General features: G+C 31.5%; 3 protein-coding genes across 4 annotated transcripts in view; 2 read left to right on the top strand and 1 right to left on the bottom strand.

Moving 5' to 3' along the window:
- LOC146531869 (oxysterol-binding protein-related protein 9) overlaps positions 1 to 10,378 on the top strand; it is a 58,231-nt gene extending 47,853 nt beyond the window's left edge. For both annotated transcript variants that reach the window (XM_085197668.1, XM_085197667.1), the window contains 8 exons: positions 258 to 361; positions 4,203 to 4,309; positions 5,047 to 5,132; positions 5,391 to 5,565; positions 5,904 to 6,163; positions 6,324 to 6,546; positions 6,898 to 7,125; positions 7,743 to 10,378. In XM_085197668.1, the coding sequence (XP_085053794.1) occupies positions 258 to 361; positions 4,203 to 4,309; positions 5,047 to 5,132; positions 5,391 to 5,565; positions 5,904 to 6,163; positions 6,324 to 6,546; positions 6,898 to 7,125; positions 7,743 to 7,853 (1,294 nt within the window). In that variant the 3' untranslated portion in view covers positions 7,854 to 10,378. The remainder of the gene's footprint in view (positions 1 to 257; positions 362 to 4,202; positions 4,310 to 5,046; positions 5,133 to 5,390; positions 5,566 to 5,903; positions 6,164 to 6,323; positions 6,547 to 6,897; positions 7,126 to 7,742) is intronic.
- A 1,183-nt stretch (positions 10,379 to 11,561) lies between these two features.
- On the top strand, positions 11,562 to 17,918 carry Rchy1 (Ring finger and CHY zinc finger domain containing 1). The gene is made up of 7 exons (XM_085197665.1): positions 11,562 to 11,838; positions 12,419 to 12,580; positions 13,287 to 13,445; positions 13,831 to 14,013; positions 14,410 to 14,505; positions 14,985 to 15,070; positions 15,471 to 17,918. Exons 1-7 carry the CDS (start codon positions 11,728 to 11,730, stop codon positions 15,619 to 15,621), a joined length of 948 nt encoding a protein of 315 aa, XP_085053791.1. The 5' UTR covers positions 11,562 to 11,727; the 3' UTR covers positions 15,622 to 17,918.
- A 529-nt stretch (positions 17,919 to 18,447) lies between these two features.
- LOC146531867 (ceramide-1-phosphate transfer protein) lies at positions 18,448 to 23,720 on the bottom strand. The gene is made up of 4 exons (XM_085197371.1): positions 23,509 to 23,720; positions 23,223 to 23,434; positions 22,968 to 23,143; positions 18,448 to 21,219 (listed from the first exon to the last, which is right to left on the bottom strand). Exons 1-4 carry the CDS (start codon positions 23,625 to 23,627, stop codon positions 21,091 to 21,093), a joined length of 636 nt encoding a protein of 211 aa, XP_085053497.1. The 5' UTR covers positions 23,628 to 23,720; the 3' UTR covers positions 18,448 to 21,090.
- Positions 23,721 to 23,793: the final 73 nt, after the last annotated feature.

The following is a 23,793-nucleotide window of genomic DNA, read 5'->3' as shown; positions in this document are numbered from 1 at the left end:
GAAAAGAAAATAATCTAAATATTAACATTCTGCCGAGCTGGGATTGAACCCACAGCAGATACTGTCACTGTCACAGGCTATACTATTTTACCAAATGTGATTTTTGTATTAAAATATTACTATACCGACGATCTAAATTTAATTCTACATATTTTTTGCAATCAAGCTCTAAAGATTTAATTTATGTAACAATTTTCTCATGTAACGTTTTAATTAAAGTGTCTAATATATATTAAGAAAATGTAATTTTCTTGCAGCGCGAGCCGCACGTGCGGGGCGGAGGGCGCGACCGAGCAGGAGCAGGCACCGCCCGCCGCCGTCGACCTGCCTCGGACTAATGATGGGGAAATTGATTATGATGGTGAGTTGCATTTATCTGTTATTAGCGGCCCGCTGGCGGTTTCACCCGCGTGAACTATGCTATTATTAATTTCTGTCTCCATGACTACGTCCTAGTGACGTCTACGCAAAATTTGAGACTCCTAGCATTTGTAGTAACGAAGTTTCATACAAACTTTCGACCCCAAAAACAACCCCTTAGAAGTCGAATATTGCAAATTCCCGTCTTAGCGAGCACCTACGTCCTATAAATAACTCCTATGCAAAATTTGAGATTCCTAGCACATGTAGTTTCTGAGATTTCGTGATGAGTGAGTGACCTTTCGATTTTATATATATAGAAAGAATATAACTAGAAATGGTACTAACTAATATATACTAAAATATTAGCCCTTCGTGGTTTAGTGCTGGAAATATATAGAAAGTCTCGATACTTTTTTTTTTGGCTTCACGCCGTATCGTGCACATAGCAGGATAGACAGAAGGAACCTACAGGCTTAGCGTTGAGACACTTCCATTTTCACTTCTGGACCAATTCTGGAGTCATTACGCGTTGAGTGGCGGAACTCAACTACGCGATTCTGCCTCTTTACCAGAGCAAGGAAATAAAGATATTAAATATTTCATTTCATCGAGGGGGAATCAAACTCACAATTCAACAGTTTGGACAATTGACTCTACCAGTCAATTATGGATATAATATAAGTTGAATACTAGTACAATTATAGTACTTGAGATTGGACTAAACAAAGTTTGGTATAAACTACACGTAACATTCACGTTCTACTAACAAGATGAAACAAACACGTGTATATCTAAACATTGTTTAAAATAATGATTTAATAGACAACTAAAATAGTGACGCGACATTGAGTTTCACCACTCAATATACAATACCTAGAAAACTGGGTAAAAAATGGGGAAAAGTACTCCCTTCTTCAGTCCTAATACAAAGCACTTTCTTTCTACCCTACTATATGTGAGATAGAGCTAAAAAAACAAATAAGGTAAGGTATATGGTATCGTTCTACAGTTAAAAAGTAACCTAAGAAATTAAATCTGTAAAATATTTCCCGTATAGCTTATTAAATTAGTGAATGTATGATAAGCCTCTACCTTACTTATTAAATATTTATCAAAGTTATCTTAAACCCCAAGTGGGATTAGACGTGGGACTAATAAAGGTAGTCTAAAAGAGGTACCACAGTTAGAAACAATGCCTTTGAGTTGTACCTGAGAACAAAACTTCGCGTGGGCGTAAGGTGGCTTTCCGTCTTAAAGTATCGATGTTGAGAAGTTTACCTCTTTAGTTATTCAGAAAGGGATAATTATAATCTAAATTTAGATTAAATATATATAAAGAAACATTAGCAAACCTATGACATAACTGAGGCCGTCCTGGCTTAACAGTTTCAATGTTGCTAAGAGTTATTAATTATTGTCCACTGACTTCCACCAATTATCACATGATATATTGAACTCGAGCGCAAAGCAGAGAACTGATAGAGTGTCCTAATACTAAGCTCTCCTTGACTCTCTGTCTCTCTGCCTTTTATATATGAGTAAGGGCGTGAACCTGAAAATAACATACTTAAACTACTTATTTTTTTCCAAAAGCTCCATTTTCCTAGTAAGATATTCCAAATGTCAATAACACAGCCCACAGGGCTGTTCGATCCGGTCGTTACTCGTGACCGCAACGTTTGCTCGTAGACGTGAAACTTATATTGCTTTACTTTTCAACTCTATCCTTCTTCTAGTTTGAGTTTTGTTTGCCAGTGTCATCGTGTAACTTATGGATTTCGAAATTGAGGTAAAAAGTCGTTTAAAAATATTGTCTGTACTTTTTATTTGTATTGTAAAGCTAGAGTCTAATTGGTTGAACCCGCTTATCTCAAGAATTAGTGGTTTGATTAAATAAACAGATATGTATTGGATAGTTTGATTATCAAAGAAGGCTGTATATAGGCTATATTACATTACGTTAATTGTTTCTGATTTAACTTACTTACTGTCAGGCTTATAACTGGCCCTTGTAATGTGTCATCTCATACGCACTCTTAGTTATTTTCATTTAAATATGGGCGTAACGCCGCAGGTAAAAGTTAGTGAATTAATTAAATTTTAAATTATCCCACACATCCATAGATGTCAGTGCTGTTGTTTTTTTATATAAAATACTAGCGGACGCGCCCAGCTACGCTTGCTTATTTAGGGGTGAACTCTAATAAACCACGAAACGTGTTCATTGAAATATTTTTAAGAGTCTAAATTTCAAATTTTATAAAAATCGGTGGCTATTTAAAGGCTTTTCCATACAAACTTTCAACCCCTTATTTGCACCCTCGGGGGTGAATTATAGAAAACCATGAAACACATGTTCAATTAAATATTTTTAAGAGTCTGAATTTTAATTTTTATAAGAATCGGTGCCGATTTAATTTTCAAAATCCCTTCTTAGTGGATGTCCAGATTACAAAAGTAAACATCTCCCCAAATTTCACGTTTCTATCATGAGCGGTTACGGCTATGCGTGCGTCTTACCTCAGTCAGTGAGGACAAGTCCTTTTATATATATAGATTTGTTTACTTTTCAATTGCTCTATAATAAAAAAAATAACAAATTAGAAATACAATAAGAACTCACCCCACAAACTACAGAATTAAAAACAAAATCCTAACATTGTCCCGCACAATGACTCACGCGCATTCTATAAAAGGAGCACCGCGTGACGGAAATACAACGATTCCTGCGACCGCGTAATGGTTCTCCAGTCTCCAGTGATGGGTTACATCATGACTTGATTTGGATGGCTGTCCTTCGAGTTTTTAAATAACACCAGTATGGTCCGTCCTGGGGGTAATTGGTGTGACTATAGTTATTTTGGAGAATTCTCGCGTAATGTCGTCAGAATTCGGTGGAAAGTGAGGAACAGATGTGTTTTAACGAGGACGGAGATCCTTAACAGTAGGTTCTCATGTATACTCTGCCTACCCTGCTATGTCCAGGGTACAGAGTGAAGCTAAATAATGGCACATAGCATTGTGTGCAAAGAGAACCTACTGATAAGGCGCATTGTTCTCCATTGACCACACAATTCCAGATATACGTTGTTTGTTGGAACCTGACGCGCTTTATACCACCAGGGAAATTAAAATGAGGTTGTCGTCGCGCAGTGGCATAGGCAAATGCCTCCAGAATCCGGCGGAAAGTGAAGAACGGAGTGCCTTAACACTAGACTCCCATGTTATATAACCATCGCTTTTACATTAGGATACTGTTTCATTGTGCCACAATTATCGCAACAAACTAGTATTTTTTTATAACACCGCAAACTTCAGTTTTCTTTATCCGAACAGATTTTATTATTCCATAATATAAGTATTCAATAACAATACTTATACGACTTCATATGAAGACGACTTCCTACTATTGGCATTATGTTAATTATATTATACGGATAATATCTAGTTTATGATGGATCCTTTAGATTTATTTTAACAAGAACAAATATGATATTTTTATTATAATTAATCCAATATAACAGTCAGTCAGTGGGGAACGGAGTCTCCCTGACCACCTTAGAAGTACTAATGCCCACTAGGATTGTTGACGCGTAATCGGCAGAAGTTAGAACCGGTTGTTATATATAGCTTCTTAAGTAGGTCTCTGCCTAGATTTAACTAGAATTAATTTTATTAGAGTTTAAGTTAATCTTAAAGCTAGCTGTCTAATAATGAACTCGTTTCAAGAATTAAACTTGTCTTTTTTTACTAAAATGCTAATCTCCGATGCTATTCGATTAGTTAGATGGAAAGATAACAGAAATCTTTTTAATTGTAAGTATAATATTTTGTTCCAGCACTATACGAGGATGATTCGGACAGCGATCTCGGGTCTATGGAGAACCATGGCTCCGTCGTCACACATTTACTGTCTCAAGTCAAAATCGGAATGGATCTCACTAAGGTTAGTTATTTTTAACTAGGATTAATATATAGATTTAAACTTAAATATAAAGTTTAATTACATGAGTTGACTTTTCAATTTTATTTCTTGTTTTTATGGTTCCGTAATCTTCCTCAAATGGAAGAAGCGGAACCCTTATAGGATCACTTTATTGTCCGTGTGTCAAATCTATCTATATCGAGATCGTGTGAAGGTGTATCTATATTTCATAGGGAAAAATAATTACCAAAATAATTACATGCAAACTTAAATTTGTTAACTTTTGTATGCTACGTAATATAAACCTACAAGATATTTCCCGCTCACCTACAGATAAAAAAAAAATTTGGCAAGTGAGAACTTGCAGTACAATCTGAAAATTAAGGAAATAATCTGAAAAGTGGTAATTTACACTTGTAACGTATCGAATGTACGTATGTTCTTGTACGCACCACGGGAGAAATGTAGGGCATTGCCACTCGCGATTGTCACAATAATAATAATTCGCGGGTGAGAATGTCCTACTTTTCCTCCTGGGTGTACAAATTTATCATTTATGTAGTTCATTTCATACAAAATGAGTGCATGGCAGGAACCCTTGGCGAGCGAATCCGGCTTGACCTTGACTGGTTTTTGTGTAGTTAAAAATTCAGAATAAAGTGATTTATGTATAGAGCTCTTAGCATTAATAAACTATATATTTATAATAATTAAAAATGAAAAATAAAAGTTGAAATATTTATTTCTCCCATTTTTAGGTTGTGCTTCCTACATTCATTTTGGAGAGGCGATCACTGCTCGAGATGTACGCTGACTCCTTCGCACACCCGGACCAATTTGTTAAGTATGTATAAAACTATATTATTACTACAACTACTTTATATCTATCTGTTCTGTGTTATTAAGACAGTTCCTCAATTTCTTCCCTTTGCGTGTAGATTGTCGGACCTCAACGCCGCGCTTTGCCTCGTTCCTGGAGCGAGGAAATGAACTATAAACAGTCCTCGTGGCCCAGGAACCACGCTTATGCCACCTTCGCCACGACTGGCGTCTAAAAAACATATGTTTGTAGTAATAAATAAAATATTATTTTCTTTTACAGGATAGTTGACATGCAAACGCCTCGCGAGAGAATGGTACAAGTGATTAGATGGTACCTTAGTTCATATCACGCGGGTCGTAAATCTCAAGTGGCCAAGAAACCATACAACCCCATATTAGGGGAAATATTTAAATGCCACTGGGACATTGAGGGCGAGTCGGAGAATAACTCTAAAGTAAGTTTTTAATTTAAATTTATTTATTTTGCATTTTAAAATTGTATGGGTATATATCATTTAGTAGTTTATTAAGCGATCTCTTTACCTCTCTTGTAGGGCAATTTTGATACTGTCAAGCTATTATATTATTTTATATAAGATACTAATAAAGATAATAATAAGTAAAAAATTGATCCTTCTTAGTATGCTGTAATAACATCTACAAAACTGTTTGTAAGTTCTATTGTAAATTCTAAAAAGTTTATTTTAATTTCACCTCGACCATACGAAGGTAAGATAATGTTTTGCAATAGTTCTAAAAGAAGTTACATGATAAATATTCTTTAAATCTCCAGCAAGAAGTAGGCGATGGACCAGTTCCATGGTGTTCTCCAGATCAGCTCTCCTTCGTAGCAGAACAAGTATCCCACCACCCCCCCATATCAGCCTTCTACGCGGAACACGTGAACAAACGTATACAATTCGACGCCTACGTTTGGACCAAAAGCAAGTTTCTAGGACTTTCCATAGGAGTTCACAATATAGGGAAAGGAACTGTGACGCTTCTGGACGTGGATGAGGAATATACGTTAACTTTTCCTAATGGTTATGGCAGGTTTGTTTTAATTTTCTGTTTCTGTTTTCGTTCTTTTTTTCTCTTTACCAGCTAATTTTGTCTATTAATATTGTAAATATATGCGATTAATCCGGTTGAATCGTTTCATTTGAAATATATTCTTTACTTTTTATTGAAATATGTATTTTAATTGTTTCAGATCAATATTAACAGTGCCATGGATAGAACTAGGTGGATCAGTAGTGATAGAATGTATACAGACTGGACATAAAGCGAATATAGAATTTCTCACAAAACCCTTCTATGGTGGAAAGAAACATCGAGTCACGTGTGAAATTTACGCCGGAAGTGAAAAGAAACCGTATTACAGCGCTCAGGGAGAGTGGAATACAAGGATGGAGGGAAGATGGACTGATACGGGGGTAAGGGAGTGTCTTACTATAGAAAGGAAGATATTTGAAATATATTTAAAATGAAATTTAAAGAGGTTATCGGTGTAGCTTCTGGCTCTAAACCCTATAGTTGTAGGTCTGATAACTACTCAGGGTAATAGATTATTTTACTTACATGATAACTCGTCATATGGAGTTCTGTCACACAACATGCATTATAATGAAAATTTAGCGAAAAGGGACAAAAGAAGTATTTATATTTTCGTTTCATGCTGTTAATTTTCGTTACTAATATGCATTGAGCTGACCTACCTAATCTAATAAGAATTATGCAAATATGGTCAAACATCCATCATTAACATAGAACATACAATCTCACAGCGCACAGAAGTGCTGTTCGACGTATCCTCAATGCGCACGCACCGCAAGCGCGTGGCGCCTGTGTCGCGCCAGCAAGCGGGCGAGTCGCGCCGTGTGTGGCGTCACGTGACCGCCGCGCTGCGCGCCGCCGACACCGACGCCGCCACCGCCGCCAAGCGCCGCCTCGAGCAGGCGCAGCGCGACGCCGCCAAGAGGCGCGTGGACGGCGGGGAGAAATGGCTCACGCAGGTTAGTTGTGCGTGTGTCGTTTGTGAGGCCAGGGCAAAGCCCTGCGTTGGATTACGCTACTTAACACGCAATTGTCATCGCACGCAGTGGTCATCACGCAGTGGTCATCTGATGGTAAGTGATCACCGCCGCATTTGACCCCGTGTAACGCCTGTGCGTCGCTGGACTTTAATGCTATGCTGCTATATGCGGGATACAGTGTTATTGAGGCATATGGCTATAACAATGATGACAATTCAACTAAACACCGAAAATGAAGAAAAAATATTACATTATATATGTCGAAATAGGCTCCAAACGGATGTTGTCATCATCAAATGATGTCACGATTACTCATGTCTTCACTCTCTCTCTCTCTCTCTCTCATCTTTTGAAAGGTGTGATCAGGCGAACGAAAGTTGAGAGTGAGGTTTAAGTAAGTGAAGATAGATAAAGAGAGAGAGTTACGTTTCGTATATTACTATATGAGGCAAAAAAAAATCCAGCACACGTTTTCTTTCTCTCATAACCAGTTACGTTTCGCAATAGAAAAAGGAATTAAATATAGATGAATCTAAAGAAGTTTTACTTCACTTTTGGTTTAAAGCACACTTGTTTATTTTTTTTATCTGTTGCAGCTCTTCAGTCCGAAAGGAGAAGAGGGATGGGAGTACAACTTGCCGTTACGGAAACGTATAGAATCGAAATCACCTCAACGTAAAGCAAATCAGGAAAATGAAGCAAGATAATGTAGTTAAATATGTATTTAGACTTATACTTTACTATACTATAGTATACTATAAGGTTTATACGTCACTACTCACGTTGCGTTCACGTTTTGGTTACTAATATTTGGTCCAATATTGGATTTAATTGATTGACTAATAATTTTTAATTGCTGTTGTATGTCGGCTCCAAAATTATATACATTTTGGTTGTTGCCCTAAAAAATAATAAGTCTGCCTACACTGCTATGTGCGAAGAACGGCTTAAGCTAAAAAAATATATAAATGTACACGCAACGGTTGTAGGGTGAATTTGATCCTCAATCTGGTAAATAATTAATTTTATTACCAAAGGCAAGTGGCCCGTATAATTTTTTTTAGCTTTCTTTAAATTATTAACTATGTATTTTAGTAAATGAAAACTAAATTTTAAAGAAAGTCTAGTAAGTCAAAACGTAGCGTTAAATTGGCAAAAAGCGGAGTGGAATTTCTTAAAACGGCTAGACCCATGAACTACTGCTAAGTGTTCGAAACAATAATATTATTAAATAAAGACAATTAAAATAATTTTATTTAAAGTGTGTATAAATCACGACAATCAAAAATCTTGTTAAAAAATATATATCCAATATTGGATCAAACGTTGGCCATCGATAAAAACCAAATCGTGAAAGTTTTCTATAGATAATTAACTATAATAGTTAAATTTCGTTACGCACCGTTACTGCTTAGACGAGTTTAGATACGAATTGCGAGTGAATGAAATGCGAAACAATCGAGTGGATATCGATATGATAGATAAATTACTGTATATCGATTAAGTGACGAATGTAGGACTTGTGTTAATGTTGCCGATCTAAAAAAATATTTTAATGGTGGTAAGAATTATCACTTATTTTATTTTTTGTGTGCTGTATATTTTTTTGTAAAATATATATATGTATATATATATTTGGTGTTGGCAACACTAACTAAAAGTATTGAAAATTTATTATAAGTCGATAAAAGTCGATTAGTAGTTTGGTTACTTGACTGGTAATTTCTTATTCGTTTATCCAAAGAAACTGGATTAAATTAATAAAAATTAAATATAATTTAAAATATATTATTATCTCACTGTAAATCTCTTGCAATTATTCATATTTTGTATTCAATAGTTGTTTTGAATAATCGAATAATTAAAGTCTAAAAATACCAAATTCACCACTGGTAAAAAGATAAAAAGACGAAACATTGCGTAAACACAAAACTAAACACACAATGTTTCGACAATTGGCATGAGGAACGGAGTGTCTTGACACTAGGTGCCCTCTGCCTACTCTGCTATAAACATAAAGCTAAAACTAAACTATTTTGTAACCAAATTATTAATTGGTTGCTATTTATTTCATTATGGCCTATAATAAATAGATTTGAGCAATAATTGTAAATATAAATTTCTATTCTGCTTAATTTAAAAAAATATATTTTTTCCTTTCATATAAATAATTGACGCATGTGTTTGTATTGTTTTTTTTTATTTATTATTTCTGTATACAAATATCTAATTTGTCAATGCCAATGTTTAAAATATATTTTCTTTTCGAAATATTTTCTTGCTAAGTTGGAAACATCTGAATCGATTTTGTTTTTTTTTTTATATTTTTTTTTATAGCAGATTAAATTATTAAAAAAATGTTATTTATAATAAAATTATATTACGATCAATCAAACAAATACATTGTTAATAATATTTTAAATAAATATAGCATTAAATGTAATCAATATTGTTTTATCGAATCATATTTTTTTAATATGATAATTTTATATTTAAATTTCAAATTTTTTACTTAAATTGAAATGCAGTTCGATTTGTATTGTATTCTTTTATCATATTTTGCTTTATAATGTAATTTATTTCTTCGAAAATACTTTGGTTTTTATATCAATCTTTAGACAATATAGGGTCTGATAAATGTTCAAATGGAATAAGAATCACATTTGGATAGTATTAATGGTATATTTTTTTTCTGATGGTAAATGCGACGGTCGAAGGTTTGATTCCCACACAGCGCAATGAATTATTTGCATTACCCTACTCTGTCTAGTTGTACTGCAAGTTCTCTATATAAAAAGAAAAATAGTAATTTCTTAGATTTTTTTTTAAATAATTAAATGAACAGAATGAAATCTCTAGTAAAAAAATAATATGATCAATAATTCATTTGAATATCTGTCAGAGCTTAACTCTTAAATCTTATTAACTGTATGTACAAAGAAACGACTAAGCTATATTCTAAATATAATTAGGTAATGTCAATTTGTGAAATCTCTTCAATCATTCTTATAAATTTAATTAAGAGAGAGAAAAAAAACAAGCGAAAACGCGACAAATAGCTAGTTGAAATGTATTTTGTTCTCGACACGTTCCCTTAGAAAAGACTGACCGCGAACGAAAAGAGACGACACGGCACATAATATGTATGTATATATAAATATCCAAAACATGGACTTGAATTACATAGCTATAGCTACCATGTTGTATATTTAAATAAAGTTTAAATTATTTATTTTGTGTTTTATTGAAAAAAAATACAATTATTCAAGTTTAAAAATAAATAAAATTACGATTTTTCTTTTTAAACCTAAGGATTATAGAAAATAAAATTGCCTACTCTGCATTTTAAGTGATTTCTTTTTTTAAATTTATCAAAACGGATATAAACTGATATAAATGGTAGACCATCTTATGTAAATCGAAACTATATACTATAGAATCGGCAAGAAAATATATACGAAACGATTATAAGTATTATTTTTTTTTCCTACCCTGTACTATCCTATTGTTGAGCAAAGGCCTCTCTCCATTTTTTTCACTCTGGTCTATTTCGTGCTATTGAGCACTAGTCAGGCTTGTAATGGTCCAGCTCGTCTCTCCATCTTCGTCACTAGGTGTCCAGGTCCGCTCTGCGTACCCGGTGCTATGTGGGATACAGCGTAAAGATAAACAAATATAACATAACCCAAACGCAATAGAGCGTATACGCTCTTATAATTTATAGTGTGTCTAATGTATAAAAGGTTAAGTTATAAATATATAATCATATAGGTACAGTTGTGTAAATAATTAATTGGAAAATTTTTATGGGTGCATCAAGCTAGCAGTATAGTTATTTAGAAAAAGTTATATTTATAAATGGCTGGATTGGATGGTGATTGGTTTGTTCTCAAGACAGGGGAATAAATTATATATAAAGTATTTTCATTTCCTAACTCTTAGTACTATTGAACACATTATAAAACACTCAACATCTCGAATTCTGTCGGGAAAATTTAAATTGTATTTACGTTTTGTGAACAAATTGGATTATACTTAAAAACTTTTAGTCACATGGTAATTATAATTATACAGTTATTTATCAAAGTATATACCTGAAATGGACTATTGATCGTTTTATATTTAAAATTTAGGCGCGTATAATTTTGCCATAGACAAAAGGCTAAAAAGAAAACAGAACGACTTATCGTAAATTCACGTGACACTTTTACTTTGGCTATAATTTTAATATAATATATATTGAATTAACTACTTATTTATTTATGTAATCATTTAAAAAATCACTAATTTTGGAAACATATCTTAGTTAAACAATTGAGAATTAAAAACTTCATATACTAATTTATATAAAATATTAATTGTAAAGTTCCGGCCTTCAAACTGAACACACACAGTGACAGGACTGAAACGTCAACTTTGTCTTGTCAATTTCTTTAAAACTAGAAGTTGTCACATTTAACAAAGTTGTTCATTGTCGTCCAATAAAATATAACAACTAATATTCTATTTACCCTCTATTTTATTAACCTTGAAGCAATTCTTCGTACGTAACTGAGACGATTTTTCATAAACATTGCCAAAATGTCAGAAAATTCAATAAATACTAGTAATGATGAACCTCCGGCTGTGAATGAACAGAATAGTGAAAAACGTATTGGTTGTGCTCATTATAAACGAAGAGCAAAATTTGTGGTAAGTCTTATTATCTTGTACTTTTACCTACTGTTTCATGGATATACATATTAAAAACCATGTCCGGGTTCAAAACACTCAGATCTATATTTAAATTCTTCTACGCAGAATCCTCGCAATTCGATGTGATACGCACATTTACAGGAACAAAAGCATGTCAATGAACTAAAATTGTTTTTTTTAGAATCATGAACATATATGTTTTTGTTCTGTAGGCATTTAAATTTAACTGCTATGATTATTTCTATAAATATTAAATCTTTTATGTGATTTACATTTTAAAATATATACAAATATTTAAATAAAACATGTACGACACATTTAGTCCATACAGAACACAATACATCTAATTTTTTTCTCCTGCATAGCAGGGTAAGCAAAGTAAACCTAGTGTCAAGACACTTCTTTCCATCAGAAATTAGGACACTAAGTGGCAGATTCAATGCAACACTCTTCCAGAGCATGGGGTTGAACCCACAACCATTGTGCTTGTTGCCTATTTAATTTTCTAAATTATTAGAGTATACTATGTTGATGATTTTAATAAATAAGTATATAATATATGTATGTATTATTTCAGACACCATGTTGCAACAAACTATACATGTGCAGATATTGTCATGATGAAAATGAAACTCACTACTTCAACAGGAAATCAGTTACCGAATTAATATGTGCAGAATGTGATACTCGGCAAAAAGTGCAAGCTGAATGTTCAAACTGTGGTGTTACTTTTGGAAAGGTAATTGGTTAGCTTTATTTAGTATATTTTCATATTTACTTTTATTTGTATTATCCATAATTCAGAAAGCATATAAGTAAATACCCTACTTTATTTGAGTTAGCTACAATGTGTTGATGCTACAATGAACATGCATTTTCATGAAGTAATTTGTTGTAAATTTGGCAAGTTTATATATATCTAGTTCATATACTCCGCCCACCCGTGTATTTACAGGAAACACTGAAAATAGGTTTTAATGTTAATTATAAGCTATTTTTTAATTATAATATGATGACATGGTATAGTTATTTTTAAACATGGAGTTTCCAGTATAATATATAATAGGAGCTTGATGAATGAAAATCACCCTTTTGCACTTTAAGATCATCCATTTATGTCATACTTTTACATAAAACTTTTGAAGTTAATTCAATGTACGCCATATAATTTGTAAAAAAAAATATTTAGCAAAGGTAAAAATGAAAATTATTTAGCAAAGGTAGAAATTTGGTGTGTAAAAGGATGAATATGAAATGTAAAATTGTGAATATATTGCATGAAGATATGAATAAAGTTCAAAATTGTATATAGAGTGGTTGCAATGACACTTCTTTTACGAGTGCAACTGTTTAAAGCTTCTAAAACTAGGCATAAAATAGGAAAAAAATGTATTAACAACTTTTTTCCTTTGTCTGAAGCTATAAAAAGAATTATCTATTTTCAGTACACATGCCTCATCTGTAATTTGTTCGATGATGAGGATAAGAAGCAGTATCATTGTGAAGGCTGTGGGATTTGTCGTGTTGGAGGACGGGATAGATTCTTTCACTGTGAAAGATGTAACATGTGTCTTCCAGTACAATTACAACGAGTTGGACATAGAGTGAGTTTGTCTTACTTATATTTTAATGATAATAAGGACATTCGTTTTTTATGTATAATATTATCTTTGTATATGAGTTTATTTGTTTCTTTAAACCCTCGATCTCTGGATCTACTGGTCTGATTTACTTTATTTTTGTTTTGTATAAAAGCTGCATTCTTCAGAAGTGCTATACGCTATATAACATTACGGTGCAAGTCTTAGTTAGGTTTAAATAACTAAATAACAATAATAAGGGATACATAACATATGAAGACGGTGTGACTGTTGTGGGTTCGATTCCCACTCAGAGAAAGCCTCTTGAATTCGGATAAAAGTGGGGAACGGAAGTCTCTTAATGTAAGCGGGATACAACAGAAAAAAGAAAATCAATTAATTTTCCCAGTGTGTAGAAAACGTATCCCGGGCCAACTGTCCCGTCTGTCTCGAGGACATACACACATCGCGCATCCCGTGCCACATCCCGGACTGCGGACACTTGTTGCACCGGCCCTGCTTCGAGCAGATGCTGAAGTCTGGACACTACGCGTGCCCCACCTGTCAGACCAGCATGATTGATATGACCAATGTATGTATATTTATATAGTACTAAGTAATAATCAGTTTAGGCCGTGGTGGCGCAGTGGCACAGGCGTGTGACTATATACGTGACGGTTGTGGATTCGATTCCCACTCGGTGAATATTTTTTTGTATATTATTTAATATTTAAGAAAAAAAATTGAGAATTGAGAAAACTAATGTCTAAACATATTCAAAATTTTAATTTCATCGCTCTGGCGGCACGGCGTTAAGTTCCGCCACTCAACACGAAATGCCTCAAAAATTCGGCGATGCGGAGAAAACGGAGTAACTATGTACCTCTGTGGGATACAGCGTGAAGCGTGAATATATAATACGTAATTAAATAAACAATTGCTTGTATATTTAATTTATTACGAAAATATTTTTATATTTGGCTTACAGCTATGGAATTATTTGGACTCCGAAGTGGCGGCCACGCCCATGCCTCCCGAATACGCGGACTATAAAACTACTATACTATGTAAAGACTGTCACAAGGTAAAATTATATTATCAGAACGTTCAAAAATAAAATTTTATTGTATTTTTGTTTTCGTTAGGTTATAGCATTTTCTGTCCGAATTCAAGACATGACAAGACTGAGTGGCAGAACACGTTTCAGCGCGTATTTTACCTAAGCACGGATTTCTCTAGGAATGAATTGTTTTTATTTATAAGCAATTGATTCCCCCGAGCTTAGATTGACCCTACAAACATTATATTAACAGTCACACACTGAAAAAATAATTATTATATAACATATTCTATGTGCTTATTCTTACTCTCTTAGAAATTTCTATACTGATGTTCTGATGAAAAATGAAGTCGTCCTTGCGCAATGGTACAGTGTCGGATTATAAACACGACAGTAGTGAGAACAATACTGAAATTGATTTGAAAGTGTTAATTAATAATCTATTTTAGTAAATAGTATTGTATATTTTATTTGAATATAATGTGAATATAATCGTTTTTCAGCTGTCAACAGTCAAATTCCATGTAGTTGGTCTGAAGTGCCAACATTGTGGCGGTTACAATACATGTCAAACCAATGGATTCCACAAGTAAATGTTTATATGTTTATTTTATTTTTATTTATAGCTATTTTTAATATAAGATTTGCTAATATTATCATTTGATTATTTTTAATAAATTATTAAGTATTTATTATTTTTAATAAATTATTTTTAAAATTTCAACCAATTCTTACACATAACATTTTGTATGAATATAAAACCTAGTGGTGAAATATTATAAACATTCCGTTTTCCACTTTCGGCCTGTTTTAAAGACAATCTGTATTAAGTAGCATTCACATTTTGAAGACAATATCTTACATAGAAAATTAAAGTTTCATCCAATATAATATACCAGTTATTTTGCAGTTATTTCCTCAAATGGCTATTTAGCCATCACTTACATTTTTTATTCTATGTTTATATATAATTTAAATAATATTTTCAGAGACTCAGGTAACCCTGATCAATGTGAGTCCTCATCATCAACATCTTCCACCAGCCGCAGCGGATCCTCCTCGACCTTCGAGAGGGAGGAACGGGAACCTGACCATGACCTGCCACAAGCTAACCCCCTGGATGAACCTCCCCAGGCCTGATGACAGTGATGTTCTTATTATTTATATTATAGAAAATTTAAAAATCAGCTTTACGCGATATTCGGCGTTATTGGACTTTGAAATTGTAATTTTTGTGGATAAAAATTGTTTAGTGATAATTGTTGCTTGATTTATTTTATGGATCGAGAAGGGAGTGCGATCTAATACCTTTTTAAAGTATTTGCGTTGCTTTTAAAGCAGTTTTCTATCACCACCTCCACCACCTCCCACCCTATGTAGAGTCGTCCGATGCTAACCAGGTGCTTGCGTAGAGATGCAGACGCCTGACATATACCTTCGAAAACACAGCAAGCATCAAAGTTACTGGAGGATTGTTTCTTAAAAAGCATAAGGACGCTCCGGAATGTGTGATGAAATTGATGACAGTGGCTGAGGTGAAAGAGGTATTTAGAGACCGTAGCAATGGGCGCCCCGTTATCTCTGACTTCCCCACTAGTAATACAGCGTGAAGTTAAGTAAGAAAGTATTTAATTTCAATTCTTTACATACATATATCATTGTTGGTACCACAGCATCATTTACCAACAGGTGCTTATCATTATTCTACACTAAGTGACACATTCTACACATTTTTGGCGAATTCGATTTTTTAAATAAATAGGGGTAATTTGTAGATGCCACTTCAATAAACGTGCATTGTAATGTGTAAGTTTCTGTCTCACCAAAATTTCAGCTTTACACGCCGCTGGTCTTAAAAATTACAATTTTTTGGTTAAAAATAACAGTTTTAGGAGAACTGCCAATATGTTGAGTTTTTTTGTTTTAAAGTTTGAAAATCTGTGAGAAAATTATTTTTTTATTGCATAATGCTAAATGCAATATGAATAAATTAGAATAAAAGTGATTTAGTATGATAAAAAAAACTGGGAATTGTCTTATAATCTTAGAATTGGCTTTTTAATCTCACATTTAACAAAATAATTTAGAAATTTTATTTAAGGCAACTTCCATTTTGAGCGTTTAGCTTATTGTTTTAATATTGAAACAACATTTTTTTTCATTTATATAATAAATAGAATTGGGAGAACTGTAATTTTTCTTTTTTCACATAATAATTACATGATTCTCATTTTTTAAAGCTATAATAGAATCTTAGTACATATTATGGATAATTTAATTATATTATATAAAAAATATATATTTCGTTTTTTTGTTAATTATTGTTTAATAAATTTAACCTTTTTTAAAATAAATTTTAAAAGCAATTTAAAATTTCACCAAGCAATAATATAAAATTAATGACTATTGGATAATTGTGATGTTATTTTAGTGTAGTGTGTTAAAGTAAAAGGCTTGGTTGTGGGTTCAAATCCTGCTAAAAAAATACATTTATATAAACATTTTTTGGCCTGCTTAAATAAAATGTAGCGTTAAAATATCACTTTATTATACTTACATTGTCATTGAAAGTCTTTCTTTGTCTTTTTTTTAGTACGTTTTAAACTATGTTAGTGTTATTTCATCATGTTTAATAATTCATTTTTCTTTTGTTTATATAATGATTGTGTGAGAATATTATATTCAGCTTCACGCTGTATCCCGCACGTAGGAGGGTAGGCAGTAGAAGCGTAGTGTAGAGACACTCCGCTCCCCACTTTCCGCCGATTTTTGAAGGCTTTTCGTGTTGAACTGCAGAACTCAATGTCGAACTTTTCCCTGACACCAGAATGAAGAAATGAGTATATTAAATATTTCACTTCCTCGAAAGGGAATCGAATCCACGGCCTGTCGAGTTTACAGTCACACGCTTGTGCACCTGCGCCACAACTGGCCTCTAATAACACTATCATTTAGAAATAATAATTTTATAAAGTATTTGTTACTATAGTGGCATAGGGGGCGTTTGATTATAAACAATGATTATTGGTTCGATTCCCACTTGGTTTTATTTCCACCACTCCACCACTAGAGAATAAGCGTGAAGCAATTTAATAATCATTGTATATTATATAAACATTTACACACTACTGCCACGTTATTTACAATAGAGATTTGTATAGAAGTGTTTTTATAAATGTATGTAAGTCAAATATTATTATTTTTTTTGTACTTCTATATTCATTATCTGTGAAAGTGTTTTTGTAAAGTTTATTTTCTTTTTAATTTAATAATTAAATTATTACACTCTAATTGTGCATAATAATAATTAATAATATAAATTATTTTTATATATAAGCATGTCTTGTAAGCTTTGAGTTGCATAATTTTATTTTGTATTGTTGATTTTGGATGTGTCCAAAAATTTTAGTTATTATAAAATAAATAAATATATATAACTTTCTTTTATTTAATTTCTTTCTTTTCACAGTACGGCTGAATACAGACCCTATAGTATGGTTGATGAGTATTGGCTGTCCTGAAGTTAGGCTTTCTGAACTTTTGTGCGTTGTACACTCTTCTGAGTATTCTTACTTTCGTTTATTTTCCTTCTGGAAAATAAACGAAAGTAAGAATATAGGCTCAATTTTCGCAGTCATTAGAAGCTAACTTCAGGGTTGGCACGACTCTTCTACCACACTATAGATACATTTGAAAAGTTACTCCTCGCTTAAGATATTTGAATTGGAGTTCTTACTGTAATCAATTGATTTAAGTAATCTAAATTGAAAAATACAGAAGGCCACGTTAATCATGGAATATACAACGAGAGAATTATTTAAAACAGTCTGATTAAAGTCAAATCACAAAATAAATATTATGAATGGACATTGTGATAATAATATCGATGCTATAGCTAAGTTCGAGGACGTTATAGCCTGGCCTAACAATAAAAATAATTTAGGAATATAAATAAAACGCAACGAAGATAGAAATAGCAAAACACGTTTATTTCAATATAAAATACAAAAGGTATAACTTCCCAATTCTAGGAATGGTGCGGGAATGTATATTTTACTTCTACATCAGCATGACATTGTCATATTTTTGGTGTTTCCTAAATTATTTAAACACGTCATTTAATAATAAATTTCATTCAAAATATTTAAGCTTATATAATAATATCGCATTTATTAAATTCTAACAATTATATAAATTCAAAATTGCAGATAATATAAGTGAAAAATCTTTTTTTTTTTTTATTTACAATCGACGTTTGTTGCTATTTTTACGCCGACTATATTTTGTAAACTGAGCAATAGTTGCACTTGAGCTCAATTTAAAAAATGACAGTGCAGAGGTATTATTGTTCTATTATAAAGTAATTTCGTTTGTAATTCTCAATTTTAAAACATACAATGATATCTACATATGGCTTATTTGAAGTATCTGATTCAATATTACATTTGAAAGTTCTTTGAATTTTTCTAGAACATTCGTAACTTAATTTCCCTTAAAAATCTTAAAAGATTGTCTCAATCAATCAATAGATTGATTTTAAGGTCAACTATTCAATTGTATAGAAAAAAACATGATTTTTCTCTTTAAATACAACATTCGAAAAGCTTGTTTTATAATAATAAGAATAATAATTTGAAATTTAAATAACACCTCTGAACTGTCAACAAATGGATGAACCACACTTACGTAAACATGCACAACATTTTTCTTTTATCATAGCTAATATAAAAAACTATTAACAAATATAATATTTATATGACAATTTTGACAAGCATTACGTTATAGCCATCTCATGAGATCATTAGGCATCTACTTTAGGGAGGATGCACACTATAGTACCAGCCATGATTCTTTATCGTTTCGATCTTGGTCTTGGCTTAAAAATATTCTAATATAAGAAACAATGAGAGCATTGATACTATTATTCCGAATAAATTCCGGTCCAATCATGCATATAAGAATATTTCTCATATGAGATCGGACCGAAAAAGAACCATAAAAAGCACTTAGTGTGGATTCTACCTTATTTTACATAAATACGTATATAAAATACAATCTACGTATAAATGTTATAATTTCCAAATCACAATGAATCACGTAAGTTAACGTAAAAATAATAAAAAATCTAGAAGCAGCCTATGAATAATAAAAAGATAAGAAAGAACTTGGAATTGAAAATGGAATTGTATTAAATATTTGAACAAATGATTATAAATAATAATTTTATGAAAAAATAATTTGATTTAAAAATCGGCTTAGCACGATTTAAAATACCTACAACTGTTTTTTTTTCTATTTCTAGTAAATTATATATTTATTTTTATACGTTTTCATACATTTCACTGTTAAATATGCAGGAAGTTCCTCGTCATTTATCAGGTCACTTTATCTTGTAAGAAAAATAATATTTCAATTATAGATAGACACGTTTCATTAAGTATGGAGGAAATTCCTAGCTTTTTAATATTTACTGTAGCTAACATAAAAACTAAAAAGGAAAAATGCACAATTTTACTTTAAATACATATTTTTAAATGTAATAAGCTCTTTTTTTTCTCTACGTATTTTGTTATATTAGTAAAAAAAAAACATTTTTATTTGTCACATGATTAAAAAAGACAAATATGAACAGGCACCAATAAAGAGGGCAAAAATAATAAAAAAAAACGAACAATAGCAAATAATGAAATTAAACTTAAATGCTACCTATTTTACAATTTCACTATTTCGCGGTTAAATGATATATTCATTTATATAAATAATACAATCACTACAAATATTAAACATGTACTCATTTTTATTTAATGGCTGTTTTTATTCCAAAAATATACAAGACGTTCGTTACAAAGACATCGACTGTCGCTACGTATAAACGATCAATAGAGAAGACTAGTAGTACCAGACAGTTTTATTGTGGGTTCGATTTACACTCGAGGAAATGAAATATTTAATATTTGCATTTTTTCAGGTTCCGAGACAAAGCAAGGTGTTGAGTTCCACGATTCAAAACGCAATGCCTCAAAATACTTATCTGTGAAAATTGGGAACGAAGTGTACCTACGTAGTACACTAAGCTCTCTCTGTTTACCCTGCTACGTGCGTGATACAGCGTGAAGGTGAAAGAATAATCGGAGGGATCGAGTCCAAGTTAGATCCCAAACTATTATCTTTATTTCCATTAACCTAAGCCAGGATTATTAACATGTCTTCTTTTTATTTTTAACATTTTATGATAATTAAAATATCTTTTTAAAAAATACGTTATCAAAGTTTCACTTCACTTTTTGGCATAGTCATTTGAGCAATAAAGTCAGCGTACAATATTGAATGGTTTACATATCTATAGATCAACTTCTAAGAAAAATAAATAATTTATAATCGAATTTTAATCGAAGATATGTATGTACCTAATGTGTGGTCTACAACACAAGGAAGGAAATCCACAAGGACATTCATTAATTTTTTCCTTATAGCTAAAACCCATTGATAGATTAAATTTGAATTATTTACTTCATTAATCTTGAACCAAGCTGAACAACTTGTATATTTTTGAAATGTTTTTGGCAAAACATAATATAATAGTAATAAATATTAAATAATACTTGTATTTTAGGGCAAACCGTGGAAATCGAAGTCTGTATACAACTGTTCTACACGCGAGTAAGCCTCGTCACAGGACTGTAGCGTTTGGGGCAAGATCGCCAGCGCCTCGGTTAGTTTCTCTTCTGAGCCAAATATCTAAAAAATAATAAAAAAAAATATTGGCAATAAAAATAATATCTATTTTGAACATTTTAAAAATGTTTTTAGAAGTGTAAAAAATATACAAAATTGACCTTTACATATGGTAGAGAATACAAATAAATTTACGAAATGGGAATATCTGGAAATAAAATATCACAGTTTTTTTTAAAAAATGCAAGAATTCTAGAAAAGTGTTGAGTGGTGGAACTCAACGACGCAATTTGCCTCGACACGACAGCGAAAAACTGAAGGTATTAAATAATTTATTTCCTCGAGTGCCCCTGCGCCATGACTGGCCTCGAACAACACGTTACTAATACGTATGATAGTTTTTTATTGTTATGACTATGGCAGTGATATTATAAATTGCCACAATTTATCGAACAATAAACATTTAATAAAAAGATATGGTTTTTCAAATGATTAAATCAATTTTATCATGCTTGTGTTGAATAGTTTTATAAGTTAATATAAAAACTTAACTTCCTTTCTATATGTTTCTAAGTATTTTCCTACATGAAATTGAACTTAAAAGAGATTTATATTTAGATTATTTGAAGAAACTGAGTGAATCTGACCCTGCACTTAGCCTAACCAAAGAAAAGAATATATTGAAATATAAACTATTTTTTTTCCAATGAAAGTTGCACTCAGAACTGTGATACTACTACTTAACTATGCCATTTCGGCGTTGTCCTGTTAAAAATATAAATTTTGTACCAAATAAAAATCGACCCCACAAAAAAACTATCAACATAAAAAAAATTAAGGCAAAATTTAACATTTATGGCATACAAAACAATATATAAATTGAAAAATAATGATAATAATTGTTACAAATCACTTTGACCTTCAAACATCCAACAATATTCAATTGTTTCATGTATTCTCAATATCAATTGATCTTTTTAATAGTAGACTTAGATTAGTAGATTATTTATTATTTCAACAGTCTGATGTTACTTATTAGAAAGATATAATTTTAAATATAAATTGTTTATTATGAGATGAGATTATAGTTTTTAGCTTTAAAATTAAGATTTTTTTCTAGGTGAAACAAAGAAATGGAACTTACTTAAATATTTAAATTTAAAAAAGCTTAGTATTAACATTAATCATTTAATTTATAATATTTTGATATTAAAAAAATAATCCCATATCTTAACAATCTAAAAACCCAAAAAATAAGGTTAAAAGTTATCATTCATTTCATTATGTATAATAAAATAATAAAAAAATATATGTTCAATTGGTTTTATTATCAGACCTAACTTACAAACAGGTATTGTAAATTACCGCTATCTTTGTAATAGATAAAGTGTAATGAAAAGGTGACGTAGTTAAGTGTTGTAAATCTATAGGATTATTATCAGATGGGTTATCTTTTCCATATGACTACAAACACTCTTACAAATTTAAAAAAATATTCAAATATTTATTTACATTTTGCACAAGACATTTTGAGACTGTAGCAATAAATTTAATATAAAAAATTTCAACTTATTATATATATAGCAATGTAGTTAAAGAGATTGAAGCGTTAATACACCAAGGTGGAGCTCAACAAAAAATTAAATTAATTCATACCAGTGAATGGTAGTCAAGCTTATAAAAATTGAGTTTACAGTTAGATGCTGCTGTGCCACAATGGTGTCCATTATACACATATTAAAAGTTATATAAATCAATATTTATGATAAATATTAATAACCATTGTATAAAAAAGAAAGAAAATATTTTACCTTCTTTAATAAATCTGGTCTTGAAGGCAATGCATGCATGGCTAAAGTAGCTGCTTTTCTAATATACCAAGGATGAAACTCAGCTAATGTTTCATTGTAAGAGCTCTGGCATAATGTACATGTGTTCACACATTCTTCTCCCTCACTTAATCTCTTAAGAAATAGTCTTATAAAATCTAGAAAATAATGCATAAAATAAATATACATATTTCTTTCGTTAAATAAGTTAAGAATATTATTTAGCAATATATATACCTAAACCTCTATGCAATCTCAACATTGTCCTAGAACCCGAAACAAAACCATTTTTTTCATGTAAGCTTGTTTCCTTTTCATACTTCATCATTTTCTTGAAAGATTCATAATAAATTTGGTCTTCTCCTGCTCTATGTTTTTCCATAATTTTAATTTTACTTTTAACATCGCTGCTCACAAAAGAAAATACTGTACCAATCAAGTTTAAGAACCTGAACAAATAAAACTGTGTCAAACGATAAACAATACCATATGGAGTCACAAAATAAAATCGAAATTATCTTACTTTACTAGTTCATTGTAACCGTCTATATATGAGTCTATTATAACATCGTCATCTTCTTTTAAACTATTTTGAAAACTCTCGTGGACATATTGAAGATCTAAAGTGTTTTCATTAGACATTTCTTTCAAATTGAATTAGATGTCTAAATAGCACAAAATATTATATACTGACTAGACCACTTCCCTACACCTGAGTTCTTACTGAAGGACGTTGACACTTGACACTTGACGTTAATTTAATTATTGACAGTAATAGTGACAGTTCGTATTTTTACGAATTGATTTA

This window comes from Heliconius melpomene, chromosome 14 (assembly GCF_056956725.1).
Source record: "Heliconius melpomene rosina isolate 202511_hmr_F chromosome 14, ASM5695672v1, whole genome shotgun sequence".
NCBI classification, from domain to species: domain Eukaryota; kingdom Metazoa; phylum Arthropoda; class Insecta; order Lepidoptera; family Nymphalidae; genus Heliconius; species Heliconius melpomene.
The sequence above is the reverse complement of the archived record's forward strand: the minus strand, read 5'-3'. Positions and strand labels throughout refer to the sequence as shown.